Raw genomic sequence first — 23,293 nt, 5'->3', positions numbered from 1 at the left:
CTAGCCCAGGGTGTTTTCCTAGTGCGCCAGCGCCGCCGACGTGCTCGCAGTCCGCGTGTGTGTTGCGAGTCGCATTGATTGGTGTTCCGGCCGCTGTCGGCATCGACGGCCGACGGCGTTCCTTCCGAGGTGGCCAATGTGTCGCGGCGAGGGTCTTCGAACGCGACTCGCCTGCCAAGGAAGTTTAAAAACAAGCAAAATGGCGGCCAAGGCCGCGCAGGCCTGAGATCGAAGCGGGATTTTGTAAACAACGAGAATGAAGAACGAATCGTCCTCGTGAACACGAGTTTGGCCATTTTTACTCTTTTGCTTCGACGAAGGGTGAACGCCTGAAACGTCAGTTTCTCGTTTCCCACGGCGGTTTAAAACACCTCGATCAAGAACGTTCAGCTGATTCCATCCCCGGATTGTAAACAACCCCCCTCCCCTTCTTTACACCCCGTCTCCCCCGTCCCCCTTCTTTGCATCCCCCCCCCCCGTCCCTCTCTCTCCCTTCCACCTTCGCATTTGGACGCCGACCCGTCGCTCCCCAGGTTTTTCCCTTCGTGAAGAGGATTTTCCACACGACGTACAAATCGCTCCTCTCGGTTTACCTCACCCGCGCTTCCTCTCAACAACCAACTCCTCAACCCCCCCCTCCCCAACTCCTCAACCCCCACCCCCCAACTCTTCATCTCCAACAACCGATCTAGTCAGACAAAAACCCACAACCGATTCTTCTTTACCAGTACCAGTAATCCTCTCCCTCTCCCCCTCCTCCCTCATTACCTCTTCCTCTCTCCTCTTCGAGGTCATTATTTCGCCCTCTGCCGTCTCACCGCTCCTCTCCCTCCCTCGTCCCCTTCACACCTGTAATCCCATCCAAGCTGATCTCTGCCGTTGCCCGCTGTGCACGGCCCGGCCATGGCCGAGGCGGAGGAGATGCGAGACCCGGACGCCGAGGTGGACATCGACCCGGAGTTCGCGCCACAAACTCGCCAGCGAGCGTGCACCTGGCCGCGACCCCGCCGGCCTTGCGTTCCGGGGAAGGACGGGGAGGCCGCAGAGGCAGCGTCGAGTCCTCCGGCCGAAGGAAGCGCCGATCCTTGCGTCCCCGGTAACGGTCTCGGAGCACCGAGCGGGGCCGAGGTGTCTCCCGGGGCCGCGCTCGGCGGGTCGGCCGCGTCCGCCGTGACCGTGGTCACCGCCAAGAAGACCACTTCGTCCCGGAGGAACCCCTGGGGGAACCTTTCGTACGCGGACTTGATCACGCAGGCCATCGAGAGCAGTCCCGAGAAGCGCATGACCCTGTCGCAGATCTACGACTGGATGGTCCGATGTGTGCCCTACTTTAAGGACAAGGGAGACAACAACAGCTCGGCCGGATGGAAGGTAGTGCACAACCTGCTGCTGCTGCTGTCCTTGTCTACCTTTCGTCTTGCATGGACCCTCCGTCTCTCTGATATCTACCCGTGTATTGCAGACCCTTCCCAGGATGTTACAGACAACTTGTATTGTTGTGATGTTTCTCGACGTCACGTGATGTAGCTTGTTGGGGTAGAGCTTGGAGCCGCGGAGCTCGAATTTCCATCCAGCTGTAAACTGCCGCCTTGGTGTTTCGCGCACAGGTCCACGAGGGACCCCGTCTGCCAGCGCGATTCGTTGTGCACTTTGAAGATCCGCACGGTATCTTTCACCAAGAGTCGGCGAGTTATCGCCGGCATCCTGACCACCTTTCAAATTTTGCCCTCGAAAGTCGAACGTCGCTCCTGGTCAGCCGGTTCGTGAAAGGCTTGGGTCAGAAACTTTTCCCCCCTCTGAACGGCACAAGAAGGCTGCGATCATTGTGGCCGCAGTTGTAGTCGTAGCAGTAGTAGTAGTAGTAGTATTTGGGTTGAAAGTTCACTGACTGATTTATTATTAAATTTATATATTTTGGGATCGTTGCGACATCTTGTGTCCGCTCCGCTTGCCACAACCCGTGCCCGAATCTCTGTAACAAGCCTCGTGTTCTGTTTGGCACATCGGCCATTGTGTGTGCTTGGGGTTTCAATGACAAATTAATTTGGGTTCTGTTCCCCTCGGACAATCATTGGGTCATTCGCTCTGATAAACCTGTGCGTGATTGAATAAACTTGTGTTTGACAGTGTCAGTGCCGCTCTGCGGAAGTTTTTCTAAGACAATCATTTGCTCATTGTTTGTTTTGTTTTTATTTGTGTGGAAGGAAATCAATTTGTATACTTCGTGGCCCCATCTGGTTGACCACTAAACGTTCTGCTTATGAAACCGAACGATGTTTATTTGTAATGTTGCTCGTGAAAAAAAAAATGTAGTTGTGCACATCATGGCTTGCTTGGATCGTGACCAGGGGGTGAGTGGGTGGGGTGGGGGGTTGGCTGGATGGTGGTTGACTGGATGGGGGAGGGGGTTTGGTGGATGGGAGGGGGGTTGGCTGGAGGGTGAGTGGGTGGGTGGGGGAGGGTTGGGTGCATGGAGAGTGGGTGGGTGGGGGAGGGTTGGGTGCATGGAGAGTGGGTGGGTGGGGGAGGGTTGGATGGATGGAGAGTGGGTGGGTGGGGGAGGGTTGGATGGATGGTGAGTGGGTGGGTGGGTGGGTGGGGAGGGTTGGATGGATGGTGAGTGGGTGGGTGGGTGGGTGGAGGAGGGCTGGATGGAGAGTGGGTGGGTGGGTGGTTGGCTGGATGGAGAGTGGGTGGGTGGGTGGTTGGCTGGATGGAGAGTGGGTGGGTGGGGGAGGGTTGGATGGATGGTGAGTGGGTGGGTGGGTGGGTGGGTGGAGGAGGGCTGGATGGAGAGTGGGTGGGTGGGTGGTTGGCTGGATGGAGAGTGGGTGGGTGGGTGGTTGGCTGGATGGAGAGTGGGTGGGTGGGGGAGGGTTGGTTGGATGGAGAGTCGGTGGGTGGTTTGCTGGATGGAGAGTGGGTGGGTGGGGGAGGGTTGGATGGATGGTGAGTGGGTGGGTGGGTGGGTGGAGGAGGGCTGGATGGAGAGTGGGTGGGGGAGGGTTGGTTGGATGGAGAGTCGGTGGGTGGTTTGCTGGATGGAGAGTGGGTGGGTGGGTGGGTGGGGGAGGGTTGGATGGATGGTGAGTGGGTGGGTGGGTGGGTGGAGGAGGGCTGGATGGAGAGTGGGTGGAGGAGGGCTGGATGGAGAGTGGGTGGGTGGGTGGTTGGCTGGATGGAGAGTGGGTTGGGGAGGGTTGGTTGGATGGAGAGTCGGTGGGTGGTTGGCTGGATGGAGAGTGGGTGGGTGGTTGGCTGGATGGAGAGTGGGTGGGTGGGGGAGGGTTGGTTGTATGGAGAGTCGGTGGGTGGTTTGCTGGATGGAGAGTGGGTGGGTGGGTGGGTGGGGGAGGGTTGGATGGATGGTGAGTGGGTGGGTGGGTGGAGGAGGGCTGGATGGAGAGTGGGTGGGTGGGTGGTTGGCTGGATGGAGAGTGGGTGGGGGAGGGTTGGTTGGATGGAGAGTCGGTGGGTGGTTGGCTGGATGGAGAGTGGGTGGGTGGTTGGCTGGATGGAGAGTGGGTGGGTGGTTGGCTGGATGGAGAGTGGGTGGGTGGGGGAGGGTTGGTTGGATGGAGAGTCGGTGGGTGGTTTGCTGGATGGAGAGTGGGTGGATGGGTGGTTTGCTGGATGGAGAGTGGGTGGTTGGCTGGATGGAGAGTGGGTGGGTGGGGGAGGGTTGGCTGGATGGTGAGTGGGTGGGTGGGGGAGGGTTGGCTGGATGGTGAGTGGGTGAGTGGTTGGCTGGATGGTGAGTGGGTGAGTGGTTGGCTGGATGGTGAGGGGGTGGGTGGTTGGCTGGATGGTGAGTGGGTGAGTGGTTGACTGGATGGAGAGTGGATGGGTGGTTGGCTGAATGGTGGGTGGGGGGGGTGGTTGGCTGTATGGAGAGTGGGTGGGTGGTTGGCTGGATGGTGGGTGGGTGGGGGGTGGTTGGCTGGATGGAGAGTGGGTGGGTGGGTGGTTGGCTGGATGGAGAGTGGGTGGGGGAGGGTTGGTTGGATGGAGAGTCGGTGGGTTGTTTGCTGGATGGAGAGTGGGTGGGTGGGGGAGGGTTGGATGAATGGTGAGTGGGTGAGTGGTTGACTGGATGGAGAGTGGATGGGTGGTTGGCTGAATGGTGGGTGGGGGGTGGTTGGCTGGATGGAGAGTGGGTGGGTGGGTGGTTGGCTGGATGGAGAGTGGGTGGGGAGGGTTGGTTGGATGGAGAGTCGGTGGGTTGTTTGCTGGATGGAGAGTGGGTGGGTGGGGGAGGGTTGGATGGATGGTGAGTGGGTGGGTGGGTGGAGGAGGGCTGGATGGAGAGTGGGTGGGGGGTGGTTGGCTGGATGGTGGGTGGGTGGGGGTTGGTTGGCTGGATGGTGTGTGGGTGGGCCTGGTGTCGGCTTAATGGTTAGGGTGATGGGCTTGGGATCTTAGGATCCTGAGTTCAAATCCCCCTTGGCTGTTGAATTAATACCAGGTGGGGTTGACTCTGCCTGTCATCCTTCCGAGGTTGGAAATATGAGTACCAGCTTGCTGGTATCCTGTGTCGGAGTGGTGACCCGTCCAGGATTGTGCCCAACAGCCAAGGAGACTGCTTAGGCAGCACCAACGATCTGCACAGAGAATGTTCCCAATGGATGGATGGGTGGGTGGGGAGGGATGGTGGTTGGCTGCATGGCGGGGGTGGGGGGTGGGGTTAACTGCATGGCGGGGGTGGGGTTGGCTGCATAGCAGGGTGGTGTGTGGGTAAACTGTACCGCCTCACAATGAGTTTTTGTGCTAACAACAATGCGTCGTGTCCTCGAGATCGTGCTCCGAGTCACTCGGTGCTGCTTCGTCATGTGCGTCGAAATGCGGATGCGATGTTCCAGGATGTCCAGTGCTGACACATACCGGCCTGTGGTTCAAGACTCCTGTATCTCCCGCTGAACCAGCGATGGAAGCTTTTTTTTTAAATTTTTTGAGGTTCAGAATATGTTGTCTTCCATTAATTGGCTTGTTATAACCTGTCACGTTTGCTACCTTTTCGACGAAGGGTGAATTAAATTATTGAAGGAGTGGTGATCCGACAGTCTTCGGGACGGGTTGTTCGATTGTCTGTTTATCTGACACACTTTTCAGAGCATAATCCAGATGATTGTTGCTTCATACTATAATTGGGTGTCAAGGTATCGTCAAATTTTTATGTAAAGATTGTGCCATCCCTAAATGAATCCTCCACAAACGCCCGGTGGTCTTGTCTGGCAATGGCGTGTCCTCTCATTCTGTAGTCGCAGTTGATGTCAAGTGTGAATGTGAGTCCTTTGATGATGACCCCAGTTCAGTATGGGCAACTGACTATGACGCACCAAAATAACCATAGAACATGTAATTTCTCAAGGCAGCGGTGCTACAATCATCGATAAACTCTTGAGTGTGTCCAAAGTTGTGTCTAAGGACTTCCTCTCCTGTTGCAGCCAACGTGTGGCTCTTAATAGAGTTCTCTCATCTCCTCTTCCCATCCGACTCTGGAAAATCCTCTAGTTGCTGATGACTCTATCCTCTGCCGTACCATCTCTCATCCCTCTGATCGGCAAGCAGCAGCCTCTTCACTCAATGCAAACCTCGATAAAATCACAAGCTGGTCCAGCACGTGGAACTTGTCTTTCAATCCTGACAAATCTCACACCCTCATGTCTCTACGAAAGGACTGTCTAGAACCCCCCTCCCCCTCCCTCTCCATCTACTTTCTCAACAATCTCCTTGAAGTCCTTTTATTCAAGCTTTTGAGTTTCACTTGCTGCCATGATCTTTCCTGGGAAAGCCACATCTCCAACCTGGCCTTCAAAGCCAGTCACTGACTGGGCATCCTCCGTCGTGCAGTCCTTCCTTGTCACACCTGAGCTCCTGACCACGAACATAGCTTTCATCCACAGTCTGATGGAGTACTGCTCTCCCCTCTGGGGTAGTGCTGTGCCTCACACCGAGCTCGACTTCACACGATGGAAACCAAGGCTTTTAGGATCATTGGTATCTCCCGCGATGAAGCTGAGTTTTTGGGTCCTACTCTCTCGCTGTCTCACTGTCTCACCGGAGGCAGGTCGGTGGTCTTTCTGTCTTCTACCATCTCCTCTCTGGCCTTGTCCCCCCCGCCCCCGCCTCTGCTCTCTGTCTGTGATCTGTCTTCCCTATATTTCCACAGGGCATTCCAGGTCCACTAAAAAACCCCTTCTGGTGAAACTGACAAAATCATGATCTCTGCTCACCTTCACTGTTTCATTCCTCTTTTTTTTCCCACCTCTGGAACAAACTCCCACACTCTCTTCAATCCCACTCATCCCTCCAGGTTTTCAAAACAGCTGTTCACCACCATCTCATACCTTCCCCCATCCAAAATCTTGATCTTTTCTACCCCTGTTAATGCACCCTAAACCCACCTCCTTCAAATTCCCTATTTTCCTTCTTGAAAGTCCCTGTAGTACCATCTTGTTTGCCCCGTGTATCCCGCCCCATCCCTCTCCCTTCCACAGATATCCTATTGTCTTTGTTCCCCACGATTTTGTGTCTCCCCCTCCCGCCCCTCTTGCCTACTGCCTTGTTATATGTTTCTGTGTATTAGCTTTTACACGAGCCTTGACATAGTATCCAAAAAAAAAGTCTCGGCAGAATGCCCTGAATCGAATTGAGATGTACCAGAAACACCAGCACTCGCAGTCGACTGCAGTGGCGGGCATAATGTTCCACGCTTCTTGTATCGTTTGCTACATATCCAGACACACTTTTATCGATCATCTAGTACCTGGTGACAAAACGTGGCTTCACCACTGGGATGCTGCAACAAATTTAAATCCGCACATTAAACCACCGTCACCCAGGAGCCCCCGGGCTTTGATCGACATAGACGCCGGGGTAATGCTCTCAACCGACTGCAAATTCTACACGCGAGGACTGCTCACCATGTGCGTGAGTGGAAGCGAACTGGAAACCCAGAATGGTTTTGTGGTCGTCGAGATCAGACAGTCACACATGTGCAAGACTGTGCAGAAAGGAGATTCATGGGGTGCTTTGCAGAAATACTTGAAATGACTGAACCTGCAATGAAGTGGTTGTCATGACTCACCTACAGTTGCAGCTTTGTCTGCATGAACGTATGAAAGAAGAAGAAGAACAACAAGAAAAAGAGGAACCACCATGACCAAAGCATCAGCTGGCAAGATCATTGCATCTCTTTCTGGGGTAGCAAGGGAATTCTGTTGAATGACTGCCCGACAGAGCTACAATCACATGGAAATATTATGCCGCCCTCCTACGGAAATTGTGTCCTGCTCTCAAGGAGAATTTCTGAGTGGTGTAGACAAAAGGTGTGCTGCTGCTCCATGACAACACCCCCTGTGCACAAGCCTGGTGCTTTATGGCCTTCTATTCCTGTGACTTTCTGAGCTGGATCCTCCTCCTTCTCCACCATCTGGATCTGACTCCTCCCAACTACTCCCCTCGCCCAGTGACTCATCTTTAAAATTTCAAGTCTACTCGTGTGACCTTTGGTATTCAGCGGTGACGAGGAACTCACTCGAGTAACCGTGATGTATCCGAAGAGGCAATCTGCAAGCTCTTTGTCTGGCATTTGATAGATTATTGGAACAACTCGTGCATCTCACTGGAGTGACTGCAACGCTTTTAGAAAAATCCGTGCGAGGGTTCTACAGGTGCTCGGGCAGCATCGGCTTCGGCCAAGAGAATCTTCCACGGGCGCAAAAATCTCACTTGGATCACAGCATCGCAATCACCTGGCTGATGAGGTCCTGTCGGTTTCTTCTATCCTCTTCATCGAGAGTCACCTGCGTGAGCCAATCATCGTCCATTCCTCATTTGGAGCATGTACTCGTATTTGTACATACTCTCGCCGTTGTACGTGGTTTTATTGTTTCTTTCTTTAAGGATGTGTAATTATTTTGTTTGAGGAAGGGATAAAAGAGGGGATGGTCATTATTTCTGGTGTTGCTTCGTTGAAGATTTAGCTTTCAAGTTGACGATCGTTTGCTCTATTTATCTTCCTCCTTCGATTTGCGTCCCTGGATAAGAACATCTTGCGAATAACGAGCTTTGGGTATTAAAAAGCCATAAGAAAGGAATTCAGTAATTTTTCCACTTCCTTCCGACATGACGATTTGGACAACTTTATAAGCTCGGGTATATGACGGCTTGCAAGTTGCAAGTGAGCACAAAAGTGTCAAACTTGTATCCACTGCCCCGTCCACCTCCCCGCACTTTACCAAGGTTGTGGTCCGGCTGATTATGGTCGTGGTGACTGCAGCAATGGCGCATGCTAGCTGAGGTCAGGTGTTTCTCTCAGTTGCTGAACCAATAATCTCCTCTTGGGCTCGAAGTGCAAGTTGGTTTACATGGAGCTTTGAGATAAGTTCACAGAACTCTGGAATTGTATAACATCGTACATTTACGCAACGTTATCACCGCCATGTGAAGCGATACCTTTCTTCCGTGATGATCTATAGGACAAGTGGATACGTCTTTATGTTCGGAAAGTACATTGCTTTGAAGGGTTCAAGTTTAAGCGATTATTCAGTTGGTAATTGATGACGGTGAGATTGGTGAACAAGGGGGTAATTTCCCTCACGATGGGTTGAAGTCATGCCACGCATTTAATCCTCGAAACGACGACCTGGTTTTGTTGTGATGTACAGCGATACTTCCTGACGCGTACGAAGCTGATTGTGATTAATTATTTTTTTTGCGGAGGAATAGGATGCGCACTCCACTTGGCATCGGTTTATACATCTCAAGCGTTTCTCCAGACTGAGGGAACACTGTGGTTCGTTCCAATATTGAGTTTGGCCACTTGTTGCATTCTGGACGTGGAAAATATTGCAAGTATCTCTGTGCGAAGGGGAAACTATGTTCGGTACGGTACACCCTGGCAAAACCTCAAATTCCTGCTCTCCCCCTGCCCAGTTGAGTGTGTGCCGAACACCTTGTTGGGACACTGCAACTTATATTCGGCTCGGGTTGTACCGGGTCAGCATGAACCATGAGGTTCTGAAACCAGGAATGTGATTTTATTTCACTTTTAAAAATTTCATCATATATATATATATATATAGTTTTTTTTTATACATACTCGAGATATAAATTAATGATCTGGACTTGAATATGATTAATGTCTCTCGATCGGTTGTATTCATGCTTTTGACGCAACGTTTTGCTAACTTGTTAACGAGCGGATGATTTTTGCCGACTTATCCGATGATTGACTGCTTTTAGCCGACGAAAATTTGAGGCAATCCTGACCCGAATTGCAAACTGCAGCACAGGTGGAAGAAACGCAATCACTTGAGATTGGTTTTGCTAAAAGAAAAAGAAAAAAAAGTTGCAATTATGAATAATTATCTTGACAACCTCTGAAACTCGCCCATTTTGAGGAGGCGTTGAGCAATGTGGTTTCGAAGACTAATGTCGACAGGTGGAGATTAGCCCTCTGTGATTCAAGGGCAAGATATCTCGACTTGGCTCTTTATGATGACTTGCGTGCCCTTTTTTTTGTCTTGAGGGGCTTGCCTATTCGGCTATCCACTTATTACATATGCAGTGGAAGTTTTTGACTAAGTTTGTCCGTGAGCCAAACTTCTCGTCCTCTTCTCGATCCTGACGACCTTGGTTGCTCATGTGTAGAAAAGGTAGATGGTCTTGATTTGTTCGGATCAGGTTGTTGTAAAGAGAGAGGGACATGAATGGCTGTCTTGTCCTGAATGCGAGCCTTGTATGTCACTTCCTTTTTCAAGGGACAATCTCTTATGATTAGAGGCAGTTATTGTTTTCTGTTTGTTTTTAAACATGGAAAGCATGTCATGTTATGAAAAATCATGGTGGTGCCCTTTGTCAAGTCGGTCTTTGGTGTGTACTCCCCTCCCCTCACCTCAAATGGCAGAATGCTTTAACCCCATGCTTGTGTCCAAATCTCGTCCACTCAACCGATTCCATTGTGTCCCCCCCCCTCATCTTTTCCCCTTGAGTACCCATCCTCTAGTCTGTCTGTTTTGGCATTCTGTCTCGTTTCTGTGATGGGACCAAATGACATAAATTAGTATTTGTTTCAAACCCTTCTCCTCTGTGGGCTCTATTCAACCTGTCTTTCTCCTTTGGTTGCTTGCCATTGGCTTAGAAACCAGCATTCATCAGTCCCTTTTACAAGAAGGGATGCTCTCAATTACAAACCAGTGAGCTTACTTACAACGCGTGACTTTGAAATGTCTTGGGAATGTAAACGATGGTTTTCGCGCATACGCTGCGCATGCACTTTCGGTGACTCGCTTCCCTCGTCGGGGCACTTTTAACCATGTCGTTGCTCATTTAAAATCTGTCATTGAAATGGTCTCTTTAAACACAACTTTCAGCATTCAAACGAAGGAGTCAAGCGGAGGGCAACTCCAAAACTGTTAACGGTAATTGTTGTGTTCCTGGATGCAAATTGGACTCGCAAAAATGTGAGAAATATCCGCGGAAGAGAGGTGTCACTTTCCTTCCATTTCTTGTTAATACCAGAGAGCGGCTGCGGTGGATAAGGAGCGTATGATGGCCCGATGGTTGGTGGCCTAACACGAGGGTGTGCGCCCATCACTTCGTTGCGCCCCACGCGGATGAAAGTGGGACGAAAACCATCTTGGAAGCACTGAAATCCTGAACTCTTCCCGTGGAATGATGAGTCTCGTAGATATAAACCACTGCAAGTTAAACGAACTCCTAATAAACTTCAAGAGCGCAGATATCTTGCTGAAGAGCCAGTGAACATTCACAATGCTTCGCCACTGGCGAAGTCCATCAGCGGCAATGGCGGATCACACTCGTGCTGTGCCGACATTGATTGGGAGTGATTGTCGTAATTTCATGACTTGCCAGGAGCTGAAGAAGAAGTTGATTTGGAGCAGACCACAAATTCTCCAAGGGTCAGAGGTTAGAATATTAGCCATGATATTTTTAGCTCACCCGGAATGTAGTTCTGGGGACCTTGTGGGATGGCGCTCCGTCCGTCCGGCCGTCCACAAACATTTGCAACTTCTTGTCTGAGACTACACACACTATTTTGATGAAACTTGACCATAACCTTCATCGCTTGTGATGTACCAAAGTTTGTTCACGGTGTTAAAATAAAATCCATGGGTATTTACTTTCTTCTCTGTTAAATATTTTGTGGTTTAACGCCTTCCAGTGGTTCCCTGGCTTTTTCTTATCCAGCCGCTACCTAGTGAGCACCCAGGGGTATTGCCCCTCTTTTTTTTAATCATTGTATGTGGTAACTTTACTTTCTATAATTAATATAGGCCGATTGTCGTTTCTGATATTTTATTTATGGAGGTGCAGAGGGGAATATGGCAAGCTTTGTTTGTTTTTAATTCCACAGCTGATGTTGTCGATGACTATATTGATGATGACAAATTGTCTCTCTATCTTTTTTTAATTATGATTATTTTTTTAAAGAAGTATCAAACTTCAAAATATTTTTGAGGGGACTTTCTTTTTAAAATGATTTGCAGAACTTGTTGAGCCATACTTAGCAAACAACATGAATGATAAATTACAGCGTTGAAGAAACCTCTCAAAAACATTTGCACAATCCATTCGATGGGTGTGGGCGTCCATATCAATCCTTAACTCGTACATAAAATATATTGTACCCGATCACCATGATTACGTTGGGTTTTGGCACATTCGGCAATGCATTGTGGTGTGATCACTTAATCAAAGAAGAGGTCAGGGTCATCTGCTGGGAGATATGTCTGGCATTTGACCGTTTTCATTCTTCTTACTCATCTTCATATTTCATCACTGACCGCTCCGATCGTCTAGATAACCACCCTCTTCCTGTTTTGCGGATGACTCCACATTGTCTTTCCCCCATCATTCTGCTAGGCGGACAGCAGCTGCATTTCACTGTACTGATCTGAAATTGATCAGAAGCTGGTCTGATAATGTTACATGTCCTTCAATCCTGGATAAAATCTCACTCACCCTGTCGCTGTTGAAGGATCGTCAAACGAACCCATCCACCTGTTTCAATGATCAGCCACAGAAAATAAGTTCAGTCGCTTGAACCATCGGCCTCACCATCAGCTATTGATGTCTCTTTGGCCACCCATGTTGCAAAGCTTGTCTCCAAAGTCGGTGTCAGACTGGGCATCGTCTGTCATTCCAAATCTTTCCTTGAAAAATCAGAACTGTTCACAGTGGATGAGGCCTTTGTGCGTAGCTCAATGGATTGCTTTCTTTCTCATCCCAGGCTGATGTCCCAACCTCGCAACACTCTCTCTTGGATTTCATGGAATCGAAAGATCTCCACAATATTTGAGTCGCTCACTGTGAGGCCAAAGCGCAAGGCGTGCTGCTCTCACATCGCAGGCATGTCGGTGGCCTCTCTTGCCGTCTCCCCTCTGGTTTATCTCCCTATGGTCTCTCAACACTCTGACCTTTCCCTACAATTCCAGGATGTAACGTTCTTCCAGTAACCTTTCCTGATTAAACTTCGAAAATCCAGGCTTTCTGCTCACACAAACCCTCATGTTCCTGCTTCTCAGTGACATCTGTGGAACCGCCTTCCAGAGGCTGTGTGCTACCCCACTCTTATCTTCAAGGCTCCAAGCAGGCGGTGCACCGCCATCTCGTATCATCCTCCATCTTGACCCATGATCTCTATTAACCCTTTTACTTGCAGCATGTGGTGTTTCCTCAAACCCCACAATCCCCTCTCTCCCCCTGTTCGTTCAATCTCTTGCTTGTAGTATCCAAGAGCTTCCCTAATGCCGCACTCTCAGTTCAATACCCCCTGCCACCTTGTTCTTCCATGAGCCTTGATCTTGTGGAGATAAAAAAGACAAAATTGACGTTAAGATGCCGACCATCTTGATCTGATTGGAAGGGCGGTGACAAGACAAGAGCATACCATGGTTTAAATATTTTAAAATTTTGTTTGAATGGAAGTTCTGTGATGTTTGTGCAAGTTATTCCAAAGCTCGGACAGACTGCTTGTGTCATTGACACTCGTGAACAGAGATGATATAGTGTTTAAAAAAAAAAAAAAAGATGTGGTGAGGGCGGGGTGGATGGGGGTGCAACCACTTTGATGGATTGTATCGTGCTTATCGAGTTTAAGATAACAGGGAAATAAATAAATAAACAAACAAAGAAGCATTGATTAACTTTAAGTTCTGTTATCATGAAGTGGAGTGCGTGTCACCGAGCCCCAAGGGGTTTGAAAATGCTTTTGATGATGTTTGGATCTTCCGCGAGCTGATTGACAGGCCAAAGATGCTGTTGCTGTCGAAATTTCACATAGCTCTGATTTGAATAACGCGTCTCCAATGACGATGCATACGACGTGTACTTGGTCGTGGAGTCGGCGCTGAAAGATTCCTGGGGATGTTTAGTGTTTACGGCATTGGGTGGTTTCTTTGCTGTTTTGTTGCCATTGACGATAAGTTAAACTTGTCAAATTAACTTGATCGATGCTGTCGAAGTTCTGGAACATTCTGTCCAATCCAAATGCAGAAGCGACCTCAGAATGCGCCCTGTCACATTCACGTGATGTCACCCGACTCTGAAGCTTTCTGGAGAAACCACAACCAGGCCAGCCAAACGTGTTATCAGACCTTAACATGACCTTTTGTTGAATTAAATGTGCTCTGATTGCTTATACTTGTGGATTCTGCTGCTCATGTATTTTCCAACTTTTTGATGTTTATTTCTTGTATAGATTCTTCATCGTCTGCGTCATCAAAATCATCGTCGTATTTATATTGCACGCACAAATCTCGGCTTGTGGAGGTGCTGAATGATTAGGGCAGCAGGTTCACAGACTTTGACGGTAGAAGGAGCATCACACTTGAGTGGGGGGAGTGGGGGAGGGAGGTGGTTCAGTGAGGGTGGAGATCATCATGAGTGGCGTCGGGAGGAAACTTCGACATGAGGTGATGATTGGCAGCACTCTTGAAAGGCTGGAGGGGACGGGGGTACAAGACAAGAAACAGGGAGTCGGTTCCACGTGTATGAGAATGGAGGTGAACATTCGACTTCAGATTGGGGAGGGAAAGCCGGTGCGGGGTTCTGGAAGAACGTGTGTTGCGACTCTCGGAAGGATGGAAGGACGAGAGGCCAGAAGTGGGTTCAAAGAAAACGGAAATCCACCAACCTGCCAGCAGCGAGAGAGAAGCCTACGTTGGGTCTCGGCGTCCTGTTGAGATATTGCCAAGAATACGGAGATCCATGGACCCGATCGTCTCCAGGGGAAGGAAGATGGGAAGCAGCTGCACCAGCCCGGAGTGGGGTGGGGGGACGCAGGACGCACGTACTCCGTGATACTTCGGATGAATGCCTTGTGCGCTGCAAGTGTCTCAGATTTTTTGTTATATTTGTTATTTATTTATCTGAATCATTTTGTTCTTTCCTCTCACCCTCGGTCATTCACACCTCATTTCCTGCTTCTCTGCTTTTGTGAACCTTATTTTGAGAAGGCAAAAGTACCAGAAACCAATTTCTTTTCTAATGACTTAATTTGGTGAATTTGTTTTGCCAGTTTTCAGGATTTTTGTGTAAATGCTCTACTTACTCGGGGTGTAGGCGAAGAACTCGATCCTTGGCAGAGTTTTGAACGGTCGCGTGACTGCTCGCAGATGGTAGGTTTGCATGTACTGATGACATACGACTGAAGCCCGTGTTGCAAAACGTGCCGTGGCTTTGTTTGGCCTTGAAATTTTTTATCCTGCATGATGTTCACCGTCGGCATTTCAACAACCTCTTTATTCTCTCGATGTTTGGCCACGTGCGTTCAGCTCGTTTTTACCATCAATATGTTGGGAATATCTGTGATTTTTCCTTCAGGCATTGCTATTCCCAAGAGACTCGTGATTGTCATTTTGGCCAACGTGGAAGCTTCCTTGCGACCGACCGTTTTCACGGGGACCCACAATCGGGCCCTGTCGAACACGATCAACACTTTTTATATATTTGTATGCAAGGTGTCGCTCCAGTCTGGTTTTCTTGCACTCTTAAGTAAAGTATATGTGTACCGTCCTTTGAATATCGATTGGTTGTGGTCGTTTGAGTGTGCTGTTTGTGTTGTGTTTTGTTTTGTTTTTATTTTATTTATTTGTTTTTACCTCTGCCGCTGAAGGCGGATGGATGTTGTTTTTGCTCCTTTTTTGTTTGTGTGTTTGTCTGTGAGCAGGTTATCTCAAAAACTTATGGACGGGTTCGGACGAATGTTGGTGCACATTTTGGGTGTGAGACAAGGACGGAGTGAAATTAGATTTTGTTGAAGATCCGGGTCGAGATGCGAGAATTTTCTTTTAATTTTTTTAATAAGTGATTCTTTACAATTGAGAGGTGGGACCAAAATGATATATAGCACGATATCTCAAACAGTTACAGACAGGTTATGACCAAAACTAGGTGGATGAGTTGGTTCGGTGACGAGAACAAGCTGATGAGATTTTGGTCGAGCTGCAGATGCAGATCCGGTCTCTCAGTGGGGATACAAAACGTAAACTGTTGAGCTGAGCAAAGGTATGTGCTCTCCTGTGTGCGGTTCTTGTTATCAAAATATATTGGACACTTTCTGTTTGTCTTGGACTTTATCCAGAAAAGGAACTTTTACTGGGTGCAGCCTTTTCACGGGGTTGTGCTCTGTGTACCCTATCATGGTGCTGTGGTTTGCTTGTTCCATTGACTCCAATAGCTGTGCCAGTGGTATTGTCACTTGGTGCCAATACCAGCAGTATCACCCATGCTGGGAAGGTCAAAGAGTAGGAAACAGACTAAAAGTTCCCTTGCCAACCCACGTTGGTGAGTGTGGTGAGTATATGCCAAAACCCTTAAATGTGATATATCTGTTTTATATATATATATATATATATATATATATATATATATATATATATATATATATATATATATATATATATATATATATATATAATATCTGCTCAGATTTCTGACCAAGGGAGCAGTCCGCATGAGGAGAGAGCAGAGCTTTCTCTGGATTGGTGGGACAATGTTGCTTTGTTCATCTTCACATAATTGATGGACCTGTCGAGGTGTACTTTTGGTGACTGAAGAGCGATGCCGAACTGAGAGCACGTTATCACAAGGATTGTTGTTTCGAATTGAAGTCTGCTCTGGGATAAGGCTTCCGGTCAGGGTTGGATGTGGTGTTCTGGTTTTGAAAGGGAATAAATTGGATCTGTGCTTTGTGTTTGAAATGCCGGTTATGGCGATCGTATAAATGTTTGCTGAACTCGCATTTATCGGTGTGGTGGGTTTTTGCCATTCCGTGTTGCAGAATTCCATTCGGCACAACCTCTCCCTGCACAGCCGGTTCATCCGCGTGCAGAATGATGACACCGGGAAAAGCTCCTGGTGGATGCTCAATCCAGATGGCGGCAAGGGAGGGAAGTCCCCACGGAGGCGAGCAGTCTCGATGGATAACAGCAACAAGCTTGCCAAGGTGGGTCTTGTCTCTCCTTGCAAATTTTTAAAAAAAAATTAATTTGTATTTTTAAACAAATTTGAATTGTGATTGTTGTCATCTTTATTTGGTTATCCTTGATTATCTGAATTTGGAGCTATCGTGTCATTTTTAAATAAAGCAAATAATCTTTAACATCTTCTTATTCTTCTTCTTAATCTTCTTCTTTAAATCCTTTGTTATTGATGAAAAGTGTGCATGGCTCAATATTTGACTAAGGGGTCGGGTCCTGGCTAACCCGGAACGGTTTACGTGCCATGAGAAGGTAGAAAATCAGGCTGCACGTTTCTTGCGAAATAATGGTTTATTAAAGACACAGACAGAGCGTTCCAATGTGAAAGGCAGACTGGAACAAATTAATAAGGAGAAATGAATAAATACACCCTTGATCACAGATATAAATCAAAGGTGCCACAACCACACAATCACTCCACATACAATATGGAGAAACCAGACAAGGTATTAAGATACAGGTTGGTAGGTCTTTAGAATGAAGGACAGCATGGGGAGGCTCGGGTCAGTTTTCCGGCCACAGCACCAAAGAAGAGCTCGCTGCTCAGATGGCACCGACTGCCCCTGACTCCAACTGGCTCGACTGCTGCCATTGTCTGTTTGCGGCCTTTTATTGTCGCACCTATCGGGTCCTTTGCTCCCAATCATGCGGCACGGAGCCGCAGCCGTGGTGATGTCACGGCACCCCTTGAACCATTGCGGGCCGCGGCGAGGTTTTTAAAGCCAAACACAGGATGCAGACACATCCATTGAAGCTATCCTGCTCCCCTCCCCTCTCCTGTCCTTACCTGGTACCTATCTCACTATGTCTACTGGAGAGTTCATAGAACATGATACCCCATGCAGTGCTCAATTATATACTTCAATTTTAATAAAATAATGATTGTGAAGATCGTTTTAATAAACCCAGAAGTTTAGCGCAACTGAAGCAGTCATGTACATCACCATAAAATACTGTAATAAGACGATGACGAGTCACAGTTTAGGAGATGGAGGCTTTATTTATCACCATAGAACGCAGCGTCAATTGGCATCATGTATAGCCATATTGGCGACCTCTTCACCCCAATACTGCACCTTCACATGCCACACCCACCTCCCAAGGTCCTCTTACATACACCACCCTAAGGAACGAGTCCAAGTACGACAAAACTGGAGGTTCTTGGAAATACGATGAAGGAGATTTGTGTTCTACCATGTTCAAGGTTCAAAGGTGTATAAATAAATTAATTCCAGGTTTTACCACCATTTTACCCAGCGCCTACTACATCACCCTATCGAGCACGTTACATTCGTTATTCGTGCCTGTTGTTTGTGTCATTAAAAACGTCTTTAAATACCGTAAGTTTCCCGTTTGGAGTGATATTTTTTATTTTGTTTGACAGGCAGGCAGGCAGACAGAGTAAAATATTATCTCGCTCCTCTCTGTGCACGTGCAATCGGGACGAATTCAAAGCCAAAGTACTGTGAAACGACAAACTTGTCTTCCTTTTCATGTTCCGATTCGTATACAAAATATAACATTCAATTTAAATATGTTGTCCCTCGATCGCAAACTAATAAGACCGTCCGTCTGACTAATTCTTTAACCCCACTTTTCACTTTGTGGGCATAGGGTAACTATACCGCCCCTCATGGCACAGGACAATTTCACCCTAACGGGTCCCTGGTTATCGAAAATGCTCCAACCTACACGACCACACAGAACACGCTAACTTAACATGCTACCTAATTCATACCACCTCCAACGTAATGACATCTTTGCTGGGTTGCTCCAGTACAAGACCATTCCAGGTTTTGCTGGGATGTGGAGGTGGGTTGGTGGTGGGTGGACTCCTCCCGGCACAGTCTGATTTATTTACCATACTTATTCCTTCCCTCTGAACCCCCACTCCCCCCCCAACCCATTCAATAAAATTGGGATGGGAACGAACCCCTCCCTGTCAGTGAGATGAATAAAAGTACCCGTTGATTACAAATTATGTGTGTTCATTATGCCAATCAACAGTTTTCTTTTGCATTGTAGCTTTTGATAATTGTGAACTCGTCATTTTAAAAATTGATGTGTCGAGTAAGTATGCAACTTTCTTGTTGACTGAATGTGGAAGTCAAGAAAACCCAAATGTTTTGGAAGATGTGTTCATCACCATATGAGGGTTGCTTGGGTGGCCATAGAGGTATGTGCATTAATCTTTGAGCTGTCTTGCATGGTTATGAATACCAACTTCCACTCTGGTGGTTTGCAGGCAGGGCAATGCATTAATGTGTACACCATCCTACGGATGGATGTTAAGTTAGAGGACCCGTCTTTCCATCGGGAATAGTAGGTAATTTATTGCCAGAATGTTGAAAAAAATTCCTGCCTGAACTTCCTGTTGCAAGGGCAACGGCAAACCACCCAGCGTAACCTTTGCCAAGGAATTACTTCGGCAGCACCGACTGCTAAAAATCTTATACATTCGATTGATTGAACCGTCACCAAAAAGCAAGATCAGTTTTACTTCCTTCCCAACCTACAAGGCAAAATAACCTTTTTATTATATATATATATATATATATATATATATATATATATATATATATATATATATATATATATATATATATATATATATATATATATATATATATATATATATATATATATATATATATATATATATATATATATATATATATATACACAATGGTCATTCAGTTTTTGTTTTGTTGAATTAATTATGTTTTAATGTCATTTTGGGGGTTTGTTTGCAAACAATTTTAAGTTTATTTCTAAATATTGTGATTTTCCTTTTAAGGTTTGAACTTTTTGTCCGCTGCCTCTGACCTTTATCTCCGAAGGTTCGTGCAAAGGTGGCGAAGAAGAAAAGGGCGGCTGTAGCAGAAGGGCGATCAGATAGCCCCAACTGCTGGGCAGCGAACTCTCCCTCACAGAACAGCGATGAGTTTGAGCCGTGGAGCTTTCGGCCACGCAGCAGTTCCAATGCCAGCACATTGAGTGGCCGCGTCTCACCCACCCGAATGACCCTCGAGTTTGAGGAGCGCTCTGAGCATGAGGGCTCACCGGTGTCCCCGCGGATGTACCTGGAGACCCGTAATCAAATTACACTCAACAAACCTCTCTCTGCAGAAATGCCCCGTCTTGCAGATTTGACTGGGACCATGAATCTAAATGACAAGATGCATCAGACCTTATGTCCATTAAACAATAAGATTATGGACGATTTGCTTGAGGATATGGATGTGCAGAGCACGACGCAAAGTACGATGAATAATCCACTTGCACCGGCCCTTGGTGGCTCCCCAAACTTTTGCTTCTCGCCACAGTCAGAGAGTTTTGGTAACTCCATTTTTAGTCCGTCCGGAGGAAGCGTGCCGGCTTGGCGACCACCTCCCATGGAGACCATTCAGGAGAACAAGCCCACTACGTTCCCGACCCTGCCCACGTTCAATTCGCAGACATTTCGGGACATGCTCGAATCCGAGACCTTGCCTGGAAGTGATTTTCCTATTCGGCAGGCTGACGTGATGCTGGCACAGGCAGGAACGCAGCCGAACAGCGCGAGGCTGCCCGGAAACCCACCACGGTCCGTGTTCAGTCAGGGTAGCCCCGTGAGGTTTCCTCAGTCGAGCTCCAATACAGACGTCATGCAGCAGGATCAGATGCCTAGCGTTAAATCCAGCCCTTTATCCCCCAGTTTGATTTTGGGCTCGGAGCAAAGCAACATGCACATCCTGCAGCACGCCGCCGACCCCACGCTGCTAACTAAACGCCCTCTCAGTCCTGGACTGCCTTCCATCCCAGATTGCACAATGGGTGACCCTTTGGGCTTTTCCCACGGGAGTCAAAGGATGCCACCGGATTTGGACCTAACAGTGTTTGAGGATTGCCAGTTTGAGGACTTCGACATTTATTCGCTCATTCAAGGAGAGCTCCAGGACGAGGAGGGTCTCAATGTTACATTTGACACACACTAGATTATAATAATCAAATTATTATCGGTATGTATTCATTTTATTTCTTTGACTAATTTGGCGTTTAAAAAAAACAAAACACCAATTATCAGTAGTAAATTTGCATGACTGCATGTTTCATTATCTCGGTGATTTTATTTTATTTTTTTATTTTTAAAAATGAAAAAATATTCTCTGCCAGATAATCTGCGGATTGTGCTTTAGCATACTTTGCAAGCACTCTTGATTCAAACATCAGGTTTACTTTGCTCTTTTTACTTCACTGACAGCTTTACTGTGCCATAACGTTTTAAAAACTGATCATGTGATGAAAGGAAAGAAACCTATAATATTTCTGGAAAGAAGCTTCACAGGGTGCTTTTCGTAAAAGACGATAGCTATTCCCCCTTCATCCTCCCATTACCTTTTCTTGCAATCGTCCATCTTGTACACGGAGTGGTCGCATCACGGTTTGATCGTCGCAACCTGAAGTCGTTCGATGCCACGGTGTGCAAAAGGTACAAGCCATATTCTCACACGAGCTATCGGTAAAGCAACGATGTCTACAGGAGCTCTTCGTGTTGTACCGTTTCGTTCTGTGAGATGGTCCTGCCGCATTAGTTTTGTCGCTAATTGTACATTTTGCTTTTTAAACGAATCTATTTCTACGACCGCCTCCTCGCAAGGTGGGGGTCGTGGGTGGTCTGCCAATGGCTTGAATCTCGTGAAAAAAACAAAAACAAACATTGATCGTGTTGCTGGTACAAGTGCCATTCCAGCATCGTCCTGCCTTGCTACATATTTTGTACTTGGGTGTTTGGAATTGGCCAATTTGTTAAGAAGTTGTGGTAGGGTAGGCCAGGGTGGGATGGGGTGGGGGCCCTGGAGGGCATGGAGCTTCTAGGAAGTTAATTGCATGGCATGTTATAAATGGGAGTTTTATCAGGTGTATGTATGTATTGTATTAAAAAAAAAAATCTGTACATATTTTAGAAGCGCATTTTGAAATCGGATATAAAAAATTGTCCTGAGTTTGAATGCAAAGTATATTTACACTTTAACGGCCATGAAGAGTAACACCGGTGGCCATTTTGTTGAACCTCTTGATTTTGGTGAAGAATCCTAACTCCAAAAAATTTGATTAATCGAGAGTAAAACGATTATGTTGAACACTAAAAGTGTTTCACACTAAAGTTTTTTTTTTATTTTTTATTTTTTGTTGTTCTTTTTTTTAAGTACAAGAACAAAGGAAATGGCTGCTTTGTTTCTTTTTTCACTGCACGAGGCAGTTTACAAGTATGCGAAACTCATTTGGATATATGGATCGTGCCTTCAAAGTGATGTCCCATAAACCCGCCTGTTGTTGAGATGCGCCTTGACATCGCAAGCAACGTGTAATTGTAAAGACAATCTTAAAATTCAACTAATGCAACGTTGTTAAATTTTGTATTTATGATTTTATATAATTTTTTGTTTTTGTTTTGTATAGCAAAATGTTCTGTTTTTTTTTTTTTATTCTTTTTTTTTCCCGCAGCCCTTTGTCCGTGACAAAGGCAGAATGCACACTTATTTGTCTTTCTCGATGATGGTATGACATCTGTTTTTGTCGAAGTGGAAACAGGCCAAAAAGGATCCTTGTTTACTAAACTTAAAAGTTGCAGATGTTCAAAAAGTATATTTGGCCAGAAATAGCTCTCCCAACCTACCCCCACCCTCGCTTCCCTGACCCTCACCCCCATTCCCCCCCCCCCCCACGACCACTCATGACTGTTATATATTGGCTGCCCATGTCAGCTTAAACTGGAAGCTTTCTCTGGGACGTTTTATCGCCAAACAAGCGAGCTGATGACTGCCTGCCTCTCCTTTTATTAGCTCGTGTTGTCCACCTGGGGCTGCACCTACACCTGTTCATCGTGGAAACCAAGTCGTTCGTGTTTGTCGTATAGTTGTGATTTTATTTCTTCATCATTATTTTTTTTTCCCCTCTTCCTCCTTTGACAGTGTGGCCAGGGCGTTCAGCATTCATATTCTTGTATTTAATAAACGGATTTGAAACCATGGTTTTTCTTTTTGGTCTTCTCCATGTTGTGGGCTCTCGGAATGGTTTGCAAGCACTTTAAGCCTTGTCAAAGTATAATAACTTGCACGTTCGCAGTGGCCATTGAATTAAACATGGTGGTGGAAGATGTAATATTTGTGCTAATATAAAAAAGCATATTGTAATTGCTTTTTTGGGGAAGAGGTGGGGAGTGGGGAGGGGGTCGTTTTTTTGCTACCTTTGAGCGGTGTATGTATTTGATCCGCTTTATTTAAAACAGATTAAAAAAAAAAAAATTTTAATTGGCAGAGAGCTCGGCATTCCTCCTCGAGGACTCGGCTCTTGTATATACGAGATCCGGATCTCCTTAAATAATGAGCACCTGTACACATCCTCGCATTGATGGTGCCTTTTGAGAGCGTCTATCATGAACTTTTAAATACATTTATTTGTATTTAAAAATACAAAGAAATTTGTATTTAAAGCAAATGGACATTTGCTTTAAAGTTTCGAAAAGTTCACGTTACTATTTAAAGATTATTCCATTTAATGTATTGTAATTTCGTAGATACACGATATATCGTAAATACGTAAATACATTATGACGCGTTTCGCTATTGGCTTAATCAAGGCACGTGATGAAAGATCGGAAGTTGTTGTTGTTGTTTTTTTTGTCCGCTGCTCTTAGACACATTTGTCCTTGTGAATCTCGGGAATGCTGGAAGCGATCACCAACAACCTCAATTGAATTTCCAGCCGCTGGGGGCGTGGCTTGAGGCTCGTGCGTTCACGCA

At 46.9% G+C, this 23,293-nt stretch overlaps 1 protein-coding gene across 1 annotated transcript; it reads left to right on the top strand.

Annotated features, from left to right (window-relative positions):
- Window positions 1-4: 4 nt before the first annotated feature.
- LOC147010531 (forkhead box protein O3-like) lies at window positions 5-20,805 on the top strand. Its single transcript, XM_085859508.1, has 3 exons — window positions 5-1,371; window positions 16,310-16,474; window positions 19,349-20,805. The coding sequence occupies exons 1-3, from the start codon at window positions 904-906 to the stop codon at window positions 20,483-20,485; spliced, it is 1,770 nt and encodes a 589-aa protein (XP_085715634.1). The 5' UTR covers window positions 5-903; the 3' UTR covers window positions 20,486-20,805.
- The last annotated feature ends 2,488 nt before the right edge of the window (window positions 20,806-23,293 follow it).

Source organism: Eptatretus burgeri, chromosome 16 (genome assembly GCF_056783735.1).
Source record: "Eptatretus burgeri isolate ZD-2024b chromosome 16, Ebu_testis_v1, whole genome shotgun sequence".
Classification (NCBI taxonomy): Eukaryota; Metazoa; Chordata; class Myxini; order Myxiniformes; family Myxinidae; genus Eptatretus; species Eptatretus burgeri.
Note: the sequence above shows the minus strand (reverse complement) of the source record. Positions and strands in the feature narration are given on the sequence as shown.

What these genes read in the sequence shown, in the direction of transcription:
- LOC147010531 (XM_085859508.1), top strand. Translation starts at nt 904, where the DNA reads ATGGCCGAGGCGGAGGAGATGCGAGACCCGGACGCCGAGGTGGACATC. An exon ending in ACAGCTCGGCCGGATGGAAG is followed by an intron (nt 1,372 to 16,309) that starts GTAGTGCACAAC and finishes TCCGTGTTGCAG; the next exon opens with AATTCCATTCGGCACAACCT. An exon ending in ACAGCAACAAGCTTGCCAAG is followed by an intron (nt 16,475 to 19,348) that starts GTGGGTCTTGTC and finishes TTATCTCCGAAG; the next exon opens with GTTCGTGCAAAGGTGGCGAA.